Source organism: Myxine glutinosa, chromosome 11 (genome assembly GCF_964187855.1).
Source record: "Myxine glutinosa chromosome 11, kmMyxGlut1.1, whole genome shotgun sequence".
Classification (NCBI taxonomy): Eukaryota; Metazoa; Chordata; class Myxini; order Myxiniformes; family Myxinidae; genus Myxine; species Myxine glutinosa.
The window spans coordinates 79,714,362-79,729,672 of NC_136271.1; the positions used below are offsets into that span (position 1 = coordinate 79,714,362).

The following is a 15,311-nucleotide window of genomic DNA, read 5'->3' on the forward strand; positions in this document are numbered from 1 at the left end:
CATCTTGCCACTCCATTTTTAAAAAGATGAACTTCTCGTTGATCATCTCTTCACACTCACGTTGTAAGCAATTTGTATAATATTGATCTGGTTTTGGATCTCAAGGAAGAGATTGTGGAATAGCTCAGGTGCTGTGAGTTCAAACGGAACTTTGCACCCTATTCAGATCTGCAGAAGTTTAAAAACGCATTATTTTGATCCCACACCATGCACTTAAATCTGCAACAGGCTTCTTTTGACATTAAGGTAAAGGAAGGAATGACACTTGTTGGAGTTTAAATAACTTACCTTTGCCCATCACGTGCCTTTCATTAACGCGGCATGCAATCGAGCACGTACCGTTTTATTTGGCGAGCACGGTAAGGAGGTTGAACTGGAACACCAGGTGCATCGACCTGTGTGCTCTGTCCATGGGGAATGAATTGGCAACGAAGGAAACTATTTTGGTTTTGCTCCCGTCACTTCACAGTCACCAATGGAAATAAAGGGCACTTCACCTACTGCTCGTGCTGCGTGTCAGACAGTTGAAAATGATCTGTTCAGTGTTGAGGAATGTATTGCCCGTCCCTTCTAACCGACGGCATCTGGACTATCGAATGTGCCATCGTCCATGCACGGAGTTGGGGAAAGGAAGGCAGGAAGGGGGAGGGGTCATGGATTGGTGCCATCGTGACGGTGAGGTCAGAGTACGAGATGCTTTCTCGTGGACTGTGTATTGTGGAAGCGGTTCGAATGGCTGTCGGAAAACAGCCGTGCGGCACGCCGAGGTTAGCCTTGGCTGGAAAATACCGCAACGAACGTGGTGGGCTGTCCTCGGGCGTTGCCGTAGGGCTGTAACCAAGGCAGACTCTCTGCCTTTATTTTCATCTCATTTGTGCCATTCACCCATGGAAACTGGTGCTTGAGAGGATCGTTCTCACCCTGCCGTTTGGGAAATGGGGAATACCGTAAAATGTGGATGTGGATGCGTACGTGCGGCAGGCGAGGAGATCGTGGATCAAAGCCAAGCCCCGATCGACCCAGAGCCACATTATGGACGAAATAAATGGACGACTTGGAAAAAGAGACAGAGAAGCTCGAGTCCATCAACGACTGGATCTGTGACTGCAACAGGGCTCAGCAAGGTAGCTCGCTGTGATTCATTCCCAGAGGGACACGATAAGCTAATGGGTGTTGAGAGATCCGGTGCTGCTGCACTGAAGATGTTTCCACTGTACAAGGAGCATCTCGAATCCCAGACGATGGACACCGATTCCAGCCAGACGCTTGCCACAGAAGCAAACTGCATTGAAAATGGGTTTGGAAATCGCAAGGTAATGGTGGATTTTCGGCCAAACACATTTCCTCCTCGGTCTGCGGATCAAGGTTGCTCTTTGGAAACGTCAACGTTCCTGCAAGAGAGTCGACCGGGCACTGACTCCGATGGTTTCGTGCCGATGGAGAGTTCACCGCCCAGGCCTGGGTCTTCTTTCTGCTTGTTTGCTCCGTCTAGCAATGGCGACCAGGGCTGCCCAGAAACTCAAGGTCACCACGTGGCACCCGGTCAGCACTTTCCATCGTCGATTACTTTACATCAAAACACAACACCTTCTTCTTACCGGGACAGAGATTGGCTTTGGGAGGCAGGGAATCCCTTGAAACCTGCTAGTGCAGGAAGCCTGTGCTTTGAAGGTGATGTTAATGGAGGGCTCATGCCGACATGCTTGGGACTTCATGGAGGGAGTTTGCGTGTTTCCACAGAACCATACCATGGTGTCTTCGAGGGTCCATCCCGTGTAAGCTAACCTATGGTCAATTATTATGAAAAGCAATGATTTTAAAATTAAGTTTCTTTAGATGGTTTCCAAGAGCATTTGGTTTGTGAATTTAATTTCCAATTTCTTTATTTACAATTCCAGTTCACCCTGCTGTTGTTATAATCACTGTTATCATGGCTCCACAGAAATTTTGTGAGGTGTGCTGGGGTTCTGAGTTTCTTTCCCAACAGTTAATTATTTTTAATTTTTGACTTCCCTCACAAGGAACATTGAACAAAATATACATATTGCAAGGAACATAATATGTAGGATTAGACCATTAGGCCCATTAAGCCTGTGTAATGGTTGCCAACCTATGGTTATTTGTTCGTGCTCATCAAGCAGGGAAGCAGCACATACGATATTTTTTTCATCGCTGGAGGCATAATTATGTTCTTGCGTTGTCCATCCACGTGTCCGTCCATCTGTGTTTCTGTCTGTCCATCCGTCCGTCCATCTGTGTTTCTGTCTGTCCATCCGTCCGTCCATCTGTGATAGGTTTTTGTTCCCATGATAACTGAAGGACGGCTGAAGGGAACCAATTCAAACTTGGCACACGTATGTATAATGACGTAAAGATAAAGGGATTTGAAGGTCAAGAGGTCAAAGGTCAGTTCGGTAAAAATTCTTCTTTTTTTTCTTTTTTTTTTGTGTTTTTGTATACAAGATCGAGGCTCGTGAAAGAGCTAACATTAATCACACAAAAAGTCAAAAGGGCACATAAAACACAAAATAAGGGGAGTGGTAGGCAACATGGGGAGAGAGGGGGAAGGACACAAACACGACATTTGAGAGCAGGGACATCGAGAGATCTGTGGGAGGGAGAGGGCTTCGGGGGAGGTGGGAGAGGTATAAAACATATGGGCACTGCAACGACTTGCACGAAAGAAGTTGGAATTTCAAAAAAGTGTATCTGGGGTGAATTAGCGGGGGTAGAAAAGATCAAGGTTTTGGATGGGGGTGAGATGGTGGTGAACAGCTGTTTTAAAGACCTGGAGGGAGGAATGGGATTGAAGAGAGTGAGGGAGTTTGTTTCAATGGCGGGAGAAAAGGGGAATGAAAGAGTGAAGGTGAGCAGAGAGCCTAGATTTTGGGAGTTTAACCATCAGAGGGTTCCTGGGAGATCTTGTGCGACCTGTCGGAATATTTGGGGGACAGAATACAGAGAGAGCTGGGGGAGCTAGGCCGGAGAGGAGTCGGTGGAAGACAGAAAGACCACCAACCTGCCTGCGGTGAGTGAGTGAAAGGCCCTCGGAGTTAGCTTCATCGCAGGAGATTCCAACAGTTAATTATTTAGTTTGTATCTGTCTAATCCACAACAGTTAGTTTGCGCTAACTTGTGAACCAGTGATGGGGTTTTGACTAAAGTTGCCATAAGTATATATTATGATGAAAAGATGAATGGATTAGATTTTGGCATCAAAGGTCAGAGGTCATGTCAGGTAAAAATGTGATACTTGAGAACAGCTGAAGGGATTTAAATCAAACTTGGCACAACTATGTAGAATGATGTAATAAAGTTGGCGGAGGCATAACAGTCGAAAAGTGCCGTTCTAGATTTACGACTTATTTGGTATGACTCGGCCGGGGTCGTTTAGAACCTCCGACCTCGCTGACCCATGGCAGACGCTTTAACCATTACACCACAAGTTTGGTTAAAGTTGCCATAAAGGTGAAGAGGGGTGGTAGAAAGGGTTGGGGTTAGAAAGGGGGAGGGGGGTGATGGTTGTGGGTTGTGTGAGGGGAGTGGAGGAAGGACCATGTAGTAGTTAAGGTGGGCAGTTAATCAAGCTGTCCTGTCTGCAAGCATGTGGATGTAAATGATTTGGCAGCATCTGCTCAAAGGGACCTTTATCGCTGTTATATTACACATGATGTTGATGGAATAAAATGGGTATGCAAGTTTATTCTTCGCCTGTGCACGTTAAGTAAATAATACACAAAATGTACTGTACGTGCAACTTACTAAAAATATTAGGAATAAATCTGAATGTGGAGCATGAGAGGATGCAATCAGCAGAAGGTATAAGCTGATGCTTCTGCCATTAACCCTTTGTCAGGGCAAAAGGCTTTTGATTCTACCTGTGTGCTCCTGCAGGTAGACACTAGTCTTCACGAGCTAGACCAGTTCATTATTCCATATGCATGGAGTAATTTTGGTAGATTGATAGAATATGCCACAAAAGTAGTCACTAGTCACTCAATGTGGATGTCACATACAAGTATGACGTGACAATGACATCTCCCCTGTGTCTCATTCCTTGCCCTGTCTAATTTTGTTACAGTAAGAGATAAAATGAAAGTGACTAAGACTTATTTTTTCCTCTCTCCATGGTTGTCAGTTTGAATACCAGAAAAATGTGTCAAGACATCTAGATCGATGGTGAAACGATGCATTAAATTAATTTTGCTAGTTCTGTCATGTGGAGACATGGAATGTAAGGACAATGACATGGAGATCAGGAGAAGTGGTGGAAGTATTCGTCAGAAGAAGAGTGGACATATGTTGTGTGCAGGAGATGAGATGGAAGGGAAGTGGTTTGAGAATGGTGAAGGGTAGGCAGGGACAGAAATACAAGTTTGTGTGGCAAGGGTGCCCAGAAGGCGTGAATGGTGTTGGTGTCCTGTTTTCTGAGGAGTTTGTAGACAGTGTGGTGAGTGTGACTAGAGTGAGTCAAAGGTTGATGGTGAAAATGATGATTGGAAAGCTCTTGGTGAACGTCATCTCGGGATATGCTCCGCAGGTCGGTCGGAGCGATGAAGAGAGGGACAAGTTCTGGTGTGCTATAGAGAAGCTGATGGAAAACGTGAAAGATGAGGAAGTTGTTGTGGTAGGAGGAGACCTATATGACATGTGGAGAAGAGTATGGATGGTTTTGAGGGAGTTCATGGGGGTTACGGATATGGTGTGACAAATGGAGAAGGTGAAAGGATTTTGGGGTTTGCTGATGGAGCTGATTTGTTGATTTGTAATGCTCAGTTCCAGAAAGCAGATAATAAGCTTGTTACATACACGTCAGGTGGGTCGACGACAACCGTTGACTACCTGATGGTGCGTAGGCGAGATAGGGGACACCTCCGGGACACAAAGGTGATCCCGGGGGAGGAGGCTGTTTCACAGCACCACTTGGTTTTCTGTGACATAAGGGTGAAAGGTGCGACGAGAGCTCGGCGGGTGAAGTACCAACCGAGAATGAAGGTGTGGAGGTTGAAAGAGGTGACAGTAAGGGAGGCATTAAAAGAGAGGCTGAGTATGGTAGAGGATGATGTGGTTGAGCGTGAAAGTGGTTGGATGTCAATGAAAGATAGTCTGTTGGGAGCAGTTGGTGAGGTATGTCGATGGACAAAAGGACCACTTAGGCACTCGGAAACATGGTGGTGCGATGATGAAGTTGGAAAGAGGATTGAGGAGAAAAGGAAGAAGTTCAAGGAGTGGCAGAAGGCGAAGGGTACAGGGGCAGATGAGGCATAGCATGAAAGTTATAAGGCAGCCAAGAAGGCTGCAAGAAAGAGGGAGCAAAGGCGCATGAGATAATGAAGGGAGGGAGCATGGCGAGCAAGACAGATAAAGGGATCGTTTCCAAGCCAATTCCTCCTAAACCGGCCAAGCCCGGCAAGGTGAAAGTATATCGGGCGCTGTATACATTTGAACCAAGAACGCCTGATGAGCTTTTCTTCGAAGAAGGGGACATCTTTTACGTGTCCGACACCAATGACCCCAATTGGTGGAAGGGAACATGTAAAGGTCGAACCGGCTTGGTCCCTAGTAATTATGTGGCGGAACAAGCACAGAGCATTGACGCACCCCTACAAGAGGCAGCTAAGAGGGGGAACGTGAGCTGGCTCCATGAATGCTTGGACAATGGAGTCTCCATAAACGGCCTGGACAAGGCTGGAAACACAGCACTTTACTGGGCCGCACACGGTGGCCATTTGGACATTGTTGACATCTTGCTGTCGTATCCAAACAAGGTCGCACAATATCTGCCAGACACCCTCTTCTGGTGAAATTGCCAAAATCTAGACTCTCTGCTCACCTTCACTCCTTCATTCCTCTTTTCTCCCGCCTCTGGAACAAACTCCCTCACTCTCTTCAATCCCACTCCTCCCTCCAGGTCTTTAAAACAGCTGTTCACCACCATCTCTTCTCTTCCCCCATCCAAAACCTTGATCTCTTCTACCCCCGTTAATTCACCCCAGATCCACTTTTTTTTTGAAATCCCGACTTCTTTCTTTCCTGGAAGTTCTAGCAGTGTCCATGTGTTTTATACCTCTCACACCACCCCTCACCCCCTTTTCGTGTCTCCTCGCCCCAAGCCCTCTCCCTCCCACAGATCTCCCGATGTCCCTGTTCTCTGCTGTTATACTTGTGTGCTTCCCTCTCTCTCCCCATCTTGTCTCCCGCTCCCTTTATTGTATGTTTTGTGTGTCGGTTTTTTTTTGTGTGTGATTGATGTTAGCTCTTACACGAGCCTCGAAGTTGTATACAAAAAAAAAAAAAGGAGACATGTAGGAAAATGTTCGGAAAACGCTTGGATTCGGGAGAGGGCCAGAGAGCGGTATTCAGGATTGCAAAGCAGATAGCGAAAGACAGGTGTGATGTGATGGGGGTGGAGTTGCTTGAAGGACGAAGTGGGACAAATTGTTGTGGACCCAGATGGAATTAAAGGAAGATGGAAGAGATATATGAAAATGCTGTTGAATGCAGTGAATGAATGGGATGGCAACATCGAGAGTAACCCAGTTTTAGGACCGGCAGAGAAGATAACTGGGAAGGAAGTTGAAGAAGGGATAAAAGCAATGAAGAGTAAAAAAGCGGGAGGGCCAACGGGAATTGTGGGAGATATGTTGAAGGCAGCGGGAAGTTGGAGTGTGAAGAGATTGACTGAGATCTGTAATCTGGTGGTGAAAGAAGGCCGCATTCCAGTGGATTAGGAACTGAGTACCCTCGTCCCTCTATACAAGGGGAAAGGTGACCTTCTGGATTGTGGCTTATATCGAGCGATAAAGTTATTGGAGCATGGAATGAAGGTATTGGAAAGGGTGTTGGAGAGGAGGATAAGGAAGAATGTGAAGATTGACGAAATGCAGTTTGGATTTATGCCAGGAAGAGGAACGACAGACGCGCTTTTTATTGTGAGGCGGTTGCAGGAGAAGTACATGGAGAAGAGGAAGAAGTTGTTTCTTGGGTTTGTTGATCTGGAGAAAGCATTCGATAGGGTTCCACACGAAGTATTGACATGGGCATTGAGGAAGTTCGGAGTGGAGGAATGGTTGATCAGAGTAGTGATGGCAATATACGAGAGAGCATGCACAGCTGTAAGGACGAAGGACGGGAACAGTGGTGAGTTTGAAGTGAAGGTGGGAGTGCATCAGGGGTCGGTACTAAGTCCACTACTATTTGTAGCTGTGATGGAGGTGCTGGCTCTGAATGTAAAGGAGGGTTCACCATGGGAGTTGTCTTATGCAGATAATCTGGTGTTGATTGCGGAAAGTATGGATGGACTGAAGGAGAAGATGAATGAGTGGAAGGAATGTATGGAAACAAAAGGTCTGAAGGTGAACATTGGAAAAACGAAGGTGATGGCAAGTGGTGAAGTATGTGGTGAGGTGGAAAGAACTGGGAAGTGGCCGTGTGCTGTGTGCAGGATGGGTGTCGGAGTGAATTCCATTCAATGTACAATGTGTGCTGAGTGGGTTCATCAAAAATGTAGTGGTCTGAGAGGGTCATTAACCAGTGTGGCAGCTACATTCAAATGTAAGTTGTGCACAGAGGGAGTTGCAGATGGAGGAAATGTTGAGTTGGATCTTGCAGACGGCGTGAAGCTGGAAGGTGTGAAAACATTTTGCTACCTCGGAGACATGCTGAATGGAGAAGGTGGATCAGACTCGGCAACGGTTGCTCGAGTGAAATGTGCATAGAATAAGTTTCGGGAACTGAGTGGCGTGCTGACGATGAGGGGAGTGTCGTTGAAGCTGAAGGGAAAGGTGTATGCTGCATGTGTGAGAAGTGTTATGATTTATGGGAGCGAGACATGGGTAATGAACGTAGAGCAGCAACGAAGGCTGGAAAGTGTGGAAATGCGAATGGTTCGGTGGATGTGCGGAGTGTCGTTGAGAGAGAGGAAGACAAATGATGAATTGCGAAAAATGATGGGAATAGAGCCTGTGATGGATGCTGTGAAGAGAAACAGGTTGAGATGGTTTGGTCATGTGTTGAGGAAGGATGAAAGTGACTGGTTGAGAAGAGTGATGGAAATGAATGTAGAAGGAAGTGGAGGATGGGGAAGACCGAGAAAGACTTGGCTAAAGGTGGTGGAAGAAGACATGCGGGAAAGGGGGTTAACAAGGAGAGATGCAGAAAAGACGGCAAAATGGAGAAGATTGTCATGGGGCCCGCAAGGCTAACCCCGGCTCGAGCAGGGAAAATGGCCTTTAAATGCCTGCTGCTGTTGTTTTTTGTCATGTGGAGAGTAAAGCAACATAGTTATTACTTTTCGATTATTTAATTTAATCACTCATTGTCCCCTACCCCTCCCACAAAGTCGAAGATGGGGACATTAAAACGAGATCCGTCTGACTGAATGACCGTACAATCATCTGTCTATACTACTTTTCTTTTGTGTGCGTGATATTTCAAAAACCGTTGAAAAACTTTGTTTCAAATATATATTCCTTATGACGTTATCTCAACCTGATTAGACCACGACTCCGATTGGCTAAAAAATTTTGCCATGGCAACCATCTCAGTAACTTGGCTTGTGTATGCGATATTTCAAAAACCGTTGAAGATTTAGCTTTTGTATTGCAGATATCTATCTATTCCTCATGTCACCCAACAGGCGGGGGACTGAGAGTATCAGCTCTTTGTTGTATTTAATTGTGGCTTTGATACATGTGAAGCCATCATTGCCGAGGTTTGTGGGGCTTGTGTCGGAGCTCAACAGGGATAGTTTCCATTTTAATGGCATTTTGGAGACATTTTGTGGATTTTAAAAAGTTTTCTTTTTTCCCTGAACTCTGAACCTGCAACATGAAGGTTTTATTTGATAAAAATGATAAAAACATCCTCGACTTGTCACTGTGACCTGATAGTGGCCCAGCTCCCATTGAAAACTCCATCTGTTCCAAAGGCATCAATTCAATTCAAAAGTTTTTCTGTTTGGCAAAAAGGTTCAAATGATCCCATGCTGTAAATTTGTACTCAGACGTGCCTTATTTAGCCTTCTTTGTTCGTGTCGGTTTTGTGTTCTTGGTGAGAGACAGGTGCAGAAGGACGTACAATGAAGCAAGTGAAAGGATGGGGGACTGTTTGCTTGGCGTGTGAAGGAATAAAAGTCTAGTTTTGAGATTTTCATTCTTCAAGACGAGACTTCAGTCGGGTTAGAATAAATCCTAACCCTAACCCTAACCCTAACCCTAACCCTAACCCTAACCCTAATTCAGTCCATGTTTAATGCAGAAGCATGCCTTTTGTGGTTATAGATGTCGTTCTTCTGTGTGGCATCTTTTATAGACTGTCTAATTTCATTTATGGTTAACGGTAAGTAGAAAGTGTATGAATGTTCAGGAAATGTGGAGTATAACAAGGAGCTGATACTCTAAATCCCCCACCTTTTGGGTGTTATGAGGAATAGATCTGTATAATATGACAGATAAATCTTGAACGGTTTTTGAAATATCACGTGCACAAGCAAAGTTACATGGTTGCCATGGCAACATAATTCAGCCAATCACAGCCGTGATATAATCAGGTTAAGATAATGTCATGAGGAATAGATAGCTACAATATGAAAGCTAAATGTTCAACGGTTTTTTGAAATATCGCATACACAAACATACTTCAGAATCATTGGAATCTCCTGCGATGAAGTTAACTTCGAGGGCCTTTCACTCACTCACCGCAGGCAGGTTGGTGGTCTTTCTGTCTTCTACCGACTCCTCTCCGGCCATGCCCCCCCCCCCCCCAGCTCCCTCTGTGCTCTGTCCCCCCAATATTCCTTCAGGTCGCACAAGATCTGCCAGTAACCTCTTATGGTTAAACTACCAAAATCTCGGCTCTCTGCTCACCTTCACTCTTTCATTCCCCTTTTCTCCCGCCTCTGGAACAAACTCCCCCACTACCTTCAATCCCACTCCTCCCTCCAGGTCTTTAAAACAGCTGTTCACCACCATCTCTTATCTTCCCCCATTCAAAACCTTGATCTTTTCTACCCCCGCTAATTCACCCCAGATACTTTTTTTTTCTTCTTTCTTTTTTTTTGAAATTCCAACTTCTTTCCTGGAAGTCCTTGCAGTGTTCATATGTTTTAGACCTCTCCCACCTCACCCACGCCCTCCCCCTCCTACATTTCTCCCGATGTCCCTGCTCTCAAATGTTGTGTTTGTGTCCTTCCCCCTCTCTCCCCATCTTGTCTACCGCTCCCCTTATTTTTTGTGTTTTATGTGTCGGTTTGACTTTTTGTGTGGTTAATGTTAGCTCTTTCACGAGCCTCGATCTTGTATCCAAAAAAAATAAAAATAAAAATACATGGACAGATCATCAGTCATTGGACGAAAGAGGCTCATTTTAATGTCCCTTGTGTCGCCGACCTTGTTGAAGATATGTGGGACAAAAAGTATGAATGGTTTCTTTTGTGGTGAATAAACCGAGAGATTAAATTGATGAGGTGTGGGACTGTGGGTGAGGAACAGGCACAATTGGCTCGTACATCAACCTATTTTATCATATTTATCTGTCTTGCAGGATGGCCCCGAGGAACGCACAAACCCCTCTAAGCTGCCGAGCCTGGGTTTGAATCCCGACCCAGTTATAAACTGTCATCCCACCACAGCCCACCACAGCCCACCACATCCCACCCATCCATGGAAATCTCCACGCATGGCTGGCGGACTTCCTCTCTAGTCGTCATCAACGTGTGGCCCTGAATGGGTTTCTCTCATCTCCTCTTCCTGTTCAGGCTGGAGTTCCCCAAGGCAGTGTTCTGGGCCCCGTGCTTTTTCTGGTCTTCATCAATGATCTCTCTGACTCTCTCGAAAATCCTCTCTATCTCTTTGCTGATGACTCCACTCTCTGCCGCTCCATTCCTCTTCCCTCAGATCGGCAGTCTGCTGCCTCCTCACTCTCTGAAGACCTGGACAAAATCACAGACTGGTCAAACAAGTGGAACATGTCTTTCAATCCTGACAAATCTCACACTCTTACTATGTCTCTCCGAAAAGATCGACTGGACAACCCTCCCATCTACTTTCTCAACAATCCTCTCCAAGAAGTTCTGTCGCTCAAGATTTTGGGTCTCACTATCTGCCATGATCTTTCTTGGGAAAACCACATTTCCAAGCTGGCCTCCAAAGCCAGTCGCCGACTGGGCATCCTCCGTCGTGCGAAGTCCTTCCTCGGCACACCTGAGCTCCTCACCACATACAAGGCTTTCATCCGCAGCTCAATGGAATACTGTTCTCCCCTATGGGCCGGTGCTCCTGCCTCACACCTAGCTCGGCTTCACGCTGTTGAAACCAAAGCTTTCAGAATTATTGGAATCTCCCGCGATGAAGCTATGTCTGAGGGCCTTTCACTCACTCACCGCAGGCAGGTAGGTGGTCTTTCTGTCTTCTACCGACTCCTCTCCGGCCTTGCACCCCCAGCTCTCTCTGTGCTCTGTCCCCCAAATATTCCTACAGGTCGCACAAGATCTGCCAGCAACCCTCTGATGGTTAAACTGCCGAAATCTCGGCTCTCCGCCCACCTTCACTCTTTCATTCCTCTTTTCTCCCGCCTCTGGAACAAACTCCCTCACTCCCTTCAATCCCACTCCTCCCTCCAGGTCTTTAAAACAGCTGTTCACCACCATCTCTTATCTTCCCCCATCCAAAACCTTGATCTTTTCTACCCCCGCTAATTCACCCCAGATCCACCTTGTTTGAAATTCCAACTTCTTTCCTGGAAGTCCTGGCAGTGTCCATATGTTTTATACCTCTCCCACTGCCCCCTTCCCACGCCCCCCCCCCCCAAAGCCCTCGCCCTCTCTCAGATCTCTCGATGTCTCCATGTCTCTCGGTCCCTGCTCTCAAATGTTGTGTTTGTGTCCTTCCCCCTCTCTCCCCATCTTGTCTACCGCTCCCTATGTTATATGTTTTATGTGTCGGTTTGTCTTTCTGTGTGATTAATGTTCGCTCTTTCACGAGCCTCGATCTTGTATACAAAAAAAAAATCCCAGGGTTTTGCATACAGTGTGATTCATCAATGTGCATTTCGTCTCTCGGGTGGACGTTAAACTGGCCGTCCCATCTGCTGGCATTCGTTTGTCAACGTTGAAGATCCCACAACGCCCTTTGCAAATGGTAGACGAGATAGCCAGTCCCATGACCAAATTACAAATTCTTGGAATAACTTCTGCTGGGAAGGCAATGTCTGACAAACCCAGTATAACGCTTGCCAATAAACTGCTTTGACAGCACCAACACTCTGTGTGGTACATCAGAGTTAGAATCTGGATTCTCTTTATACATTGTTGGGATGAAGGTTCCCACTGCCATTGAGAATTGTTCCCAGTCTGCGTGAAGTTTGGCTTATTTTGCCAAAATTATTATTTTTGGACAAGGAACATAACTGTTGAACATTTGAGCTGCGTTGACGAAGCAGTTTACAAAGATGCGGCCCACCCCTCCACCATCCCTCTCCCTTACTTCCTCTTTCCCATTTCCATTAGCTTCCTCCTCCCACACCCATATCCCCCATTTTTAATTTATCATATGATTCATCATTTTGCCTGCGTGGTGGAATTTCCTCAATGCTTTTGCATACTTCAAAATACATTATGGATGTGAATTTTGAAATTGTGCACCTGCTGGTGTTTTTAGTGTTTTGTTTTCTTATAAAGTACAGTTCATAATCGATTGTGCTCAGAGGTCACAGATAAATGTTTATTCCGCGAAATACATTGATGTCTACTAATATCCTTATGAATCATATAAAAGCACATTGATGTCTACCACATGCAATACATTTTCATGAACCACAGATCAAAGTTGCATAATAATAAATAAAAGGGCTGTGATTTTGTTAAGTGCAAAGACATTTGTTTTCCCTGGTGTTGGGCTAGCGGCTAGGGTGCCGGCTTAGGATCCCAGGATCCTGGGTTCGAATCCCGGTCGATCGCTGAATTAACGCCAGGGGGGTTGACTCAGCCTGTCATCCTTCCGAGGTCGGCTAATTGAGTACCAGTTCACTGGTAATTCCCTGTTTGTCACTAAAGGCGGCAAAAAGGGTTGGCGTCAGGAAGGGCATCCGGCCGTAAAACATTGCTTCAAAAAGGGGACCAAAAAAAAACAACAACCACGGTTCCCGAAAAAGGCCAACCCCCGCTTGCGGGGAAAAATGGCCTCTAAAGGTGGTTATTTTTTATTTAAAGACATTTGTTTTCTCTTGTTTTCTTACTGCTGCAATTTGCACCTTTTTTTTGCAGATCTCCGAGGTACAGGTTCTCGGACAGTCCGACGACATGACTGCGAAGGACAAGCTGCTCCTATGGTCCCAGAAAATGGTGAATACGTACCCAGGCCTTCAGTGCGGAAACTTCTCTACATCCTGGCGGGACGGCCGTCTTTTCAATGCCATTATACACAGGCACAGGTACTTTGTGGAAAACCCTTTTGATGGATATCAGAGTTTTGTGTTTGATTAAAATGTAAAAACTAGAACGCCACTCAGTAGAGCGCATACTCCCGCCGTGGGTTTAGTTGGAATAATACGTTTTGTTTAACATTCCCTCTCCCCAAAACAATAAATGAAAAAGAAAGTAGGCCCTAACTGTCAGATAATTAATTTTGATATATCTCGGAATTAGAGGAGAAAAACATCATTTACGAATAAGAATAAAAGCTTTAATGCAGTAAAACAAAAAATCTTTCCCAAAAAAATTCCCCAAAAAAATTCCTGGATCCAGAATAATGTCCTGAGCTTCACCAAAAATTAATGAATTCTTCCTTATCCCAAGGGCAATCATCCCACCAACTTTCATCCAAATCCGTTCAGAACTTTTCCAGATATTTTGTTCACAAACACACGAACACATGAACATACGAACACACACACACACACACACACACGGACGGACACGATCGAATGCATTACTCCTTTGCGGGAGTAATAAACCCGAAAATCGCAGAGCCAGAACCAGAATTATTTATTTGGTCTGGCAAGCCCATGTGAGGTCTCTTCTTCTTCAGCCTCTCAACCCTGGGTGAATATGCGATCTTTTTTTTAAAAGTTGGAATTTTGCCAAATCTGTTTTATTCGTTTGTTAATATACCTCAGCCATTGACAAATCTGGCATTATAATTTTATTTGAGGTTCAAATTAACCCGGGAGATTGTATCAAACGATGCCTGCAAGTCTGTACATCTATCTATAATTCCAGTAATCTCTGTCTGTCTGTCTGTACGTTTGTTTGTCTGTTTGTCTGTTTCTCGACAACCACGGGTCCGATATACTTTTAACTTGCCAGGTATATTGCTGGGGACCCGAGGATGTGCCTTTTCAAGGTTTCATATTAATCGGACAATTACTTACCGAGCTATGTCCAAAAAACGATTCAACCAATCAGAGAGCAGCGAACGATCGCGTGTGCCGAACGTGGCGGGCACACTCTGCCTCGGATGGCACATTTGAGAGCGTATTCATTTATTTCACGTTTGCAAACTATGTTGGCGTTAAACTATGTTTTACAACTAATAAAAACGAATTTGCGATTCATTCGCTTTCCTGCGCGTTTGTGCACGCGATGGCGATTTCTTTACCAAACTCCGGAAGCCGTTCGCTTTGGACCAAACCATTGCATGTAAATAGAGGGGGGGGATTGTCACCACTCGCAAGCCGTTCGCTTTGGACCAAACCATTTCATGTAAATAGAGGGGGGGGGATATAATTTTAGATATATATATAGTACGGGCATGCCCTAGTGTGATAAATTAATTTATCGTCCACAGTCAAAGACTCTTCTTCTTCACGCAATAACAACTTCTAGCTTCCAGACCGTACATCCAATGATCTTCAAATTTTGCAGACTTGTTACTCTTCATGACTTCTACTAGAGTATGAAGTTTCACGGCGATCAATGAAGTGGTTCAAGAGATATAAATGTTTTTATTATTTGCGTTTAATTAACGATGTCTGGCAAACCACGTGCCCTATCGCAAATTTCAAAAGGACATTTTAGTAGACTGATATGCCGAACAGATCTGTGAAGTTTCCCCTCGATTGGATCACAAATGAGGGAGGAGCTAGGTTTTAAATGTTTGTGCTTAAAAACGTCATAACTCTGAAACCATGTGATGCATGACGTCATGCTCGCTGACTTTTTTGTTTGTCATGGGAATGCGATTCTGCCTGCAAAGTTTGGCCTCGATCTGTTCAGGCGTTTTGGAGAAAATTGGATTTTAGTGTTTTTCACTCAAAACAATATGGCGGCCGAACCACGTGACCTGTGACATCATAATTACCACAAAAATATTCTA

The 15,311-nt window shown here is 45.2% G+C and overlaps 1 protein-coding gene and 1 pseudogene across 1 annotated transcript in view; both read left to right on the forward strand.

Annotated features, from left to right (window-relative positions):
- The first annotated feature begins 920 nt into the window (after positions 1–920).
- The window catches only part of LOC137411853 (microtubule-actin cross-linking factor 1), a 237,442-nt gene continuing 223,051 nt past the window's right edge, over positions 921–15,311 (forward strand). The window contains exons 1-2 of the mRNA XM_078786818.1: positions 921–1,775; positions 13,262–13,428. Coding sequence (XP_078642944.1) covers positions 936–1,775; positions 13,262–13,428 — 1,007 coding nt within the window. The 5' untranslated portion in view covers positions 921–935. The remainder of the gene's footprint in view (positions 1,776–13,261; positions 13,429–15,311) is intronic.
- On the forward strand, positions 5,280–5,804 carry LOC137411860 (osteoclast-stimulating factor 1 pseudogene; annotated as a pseudogene).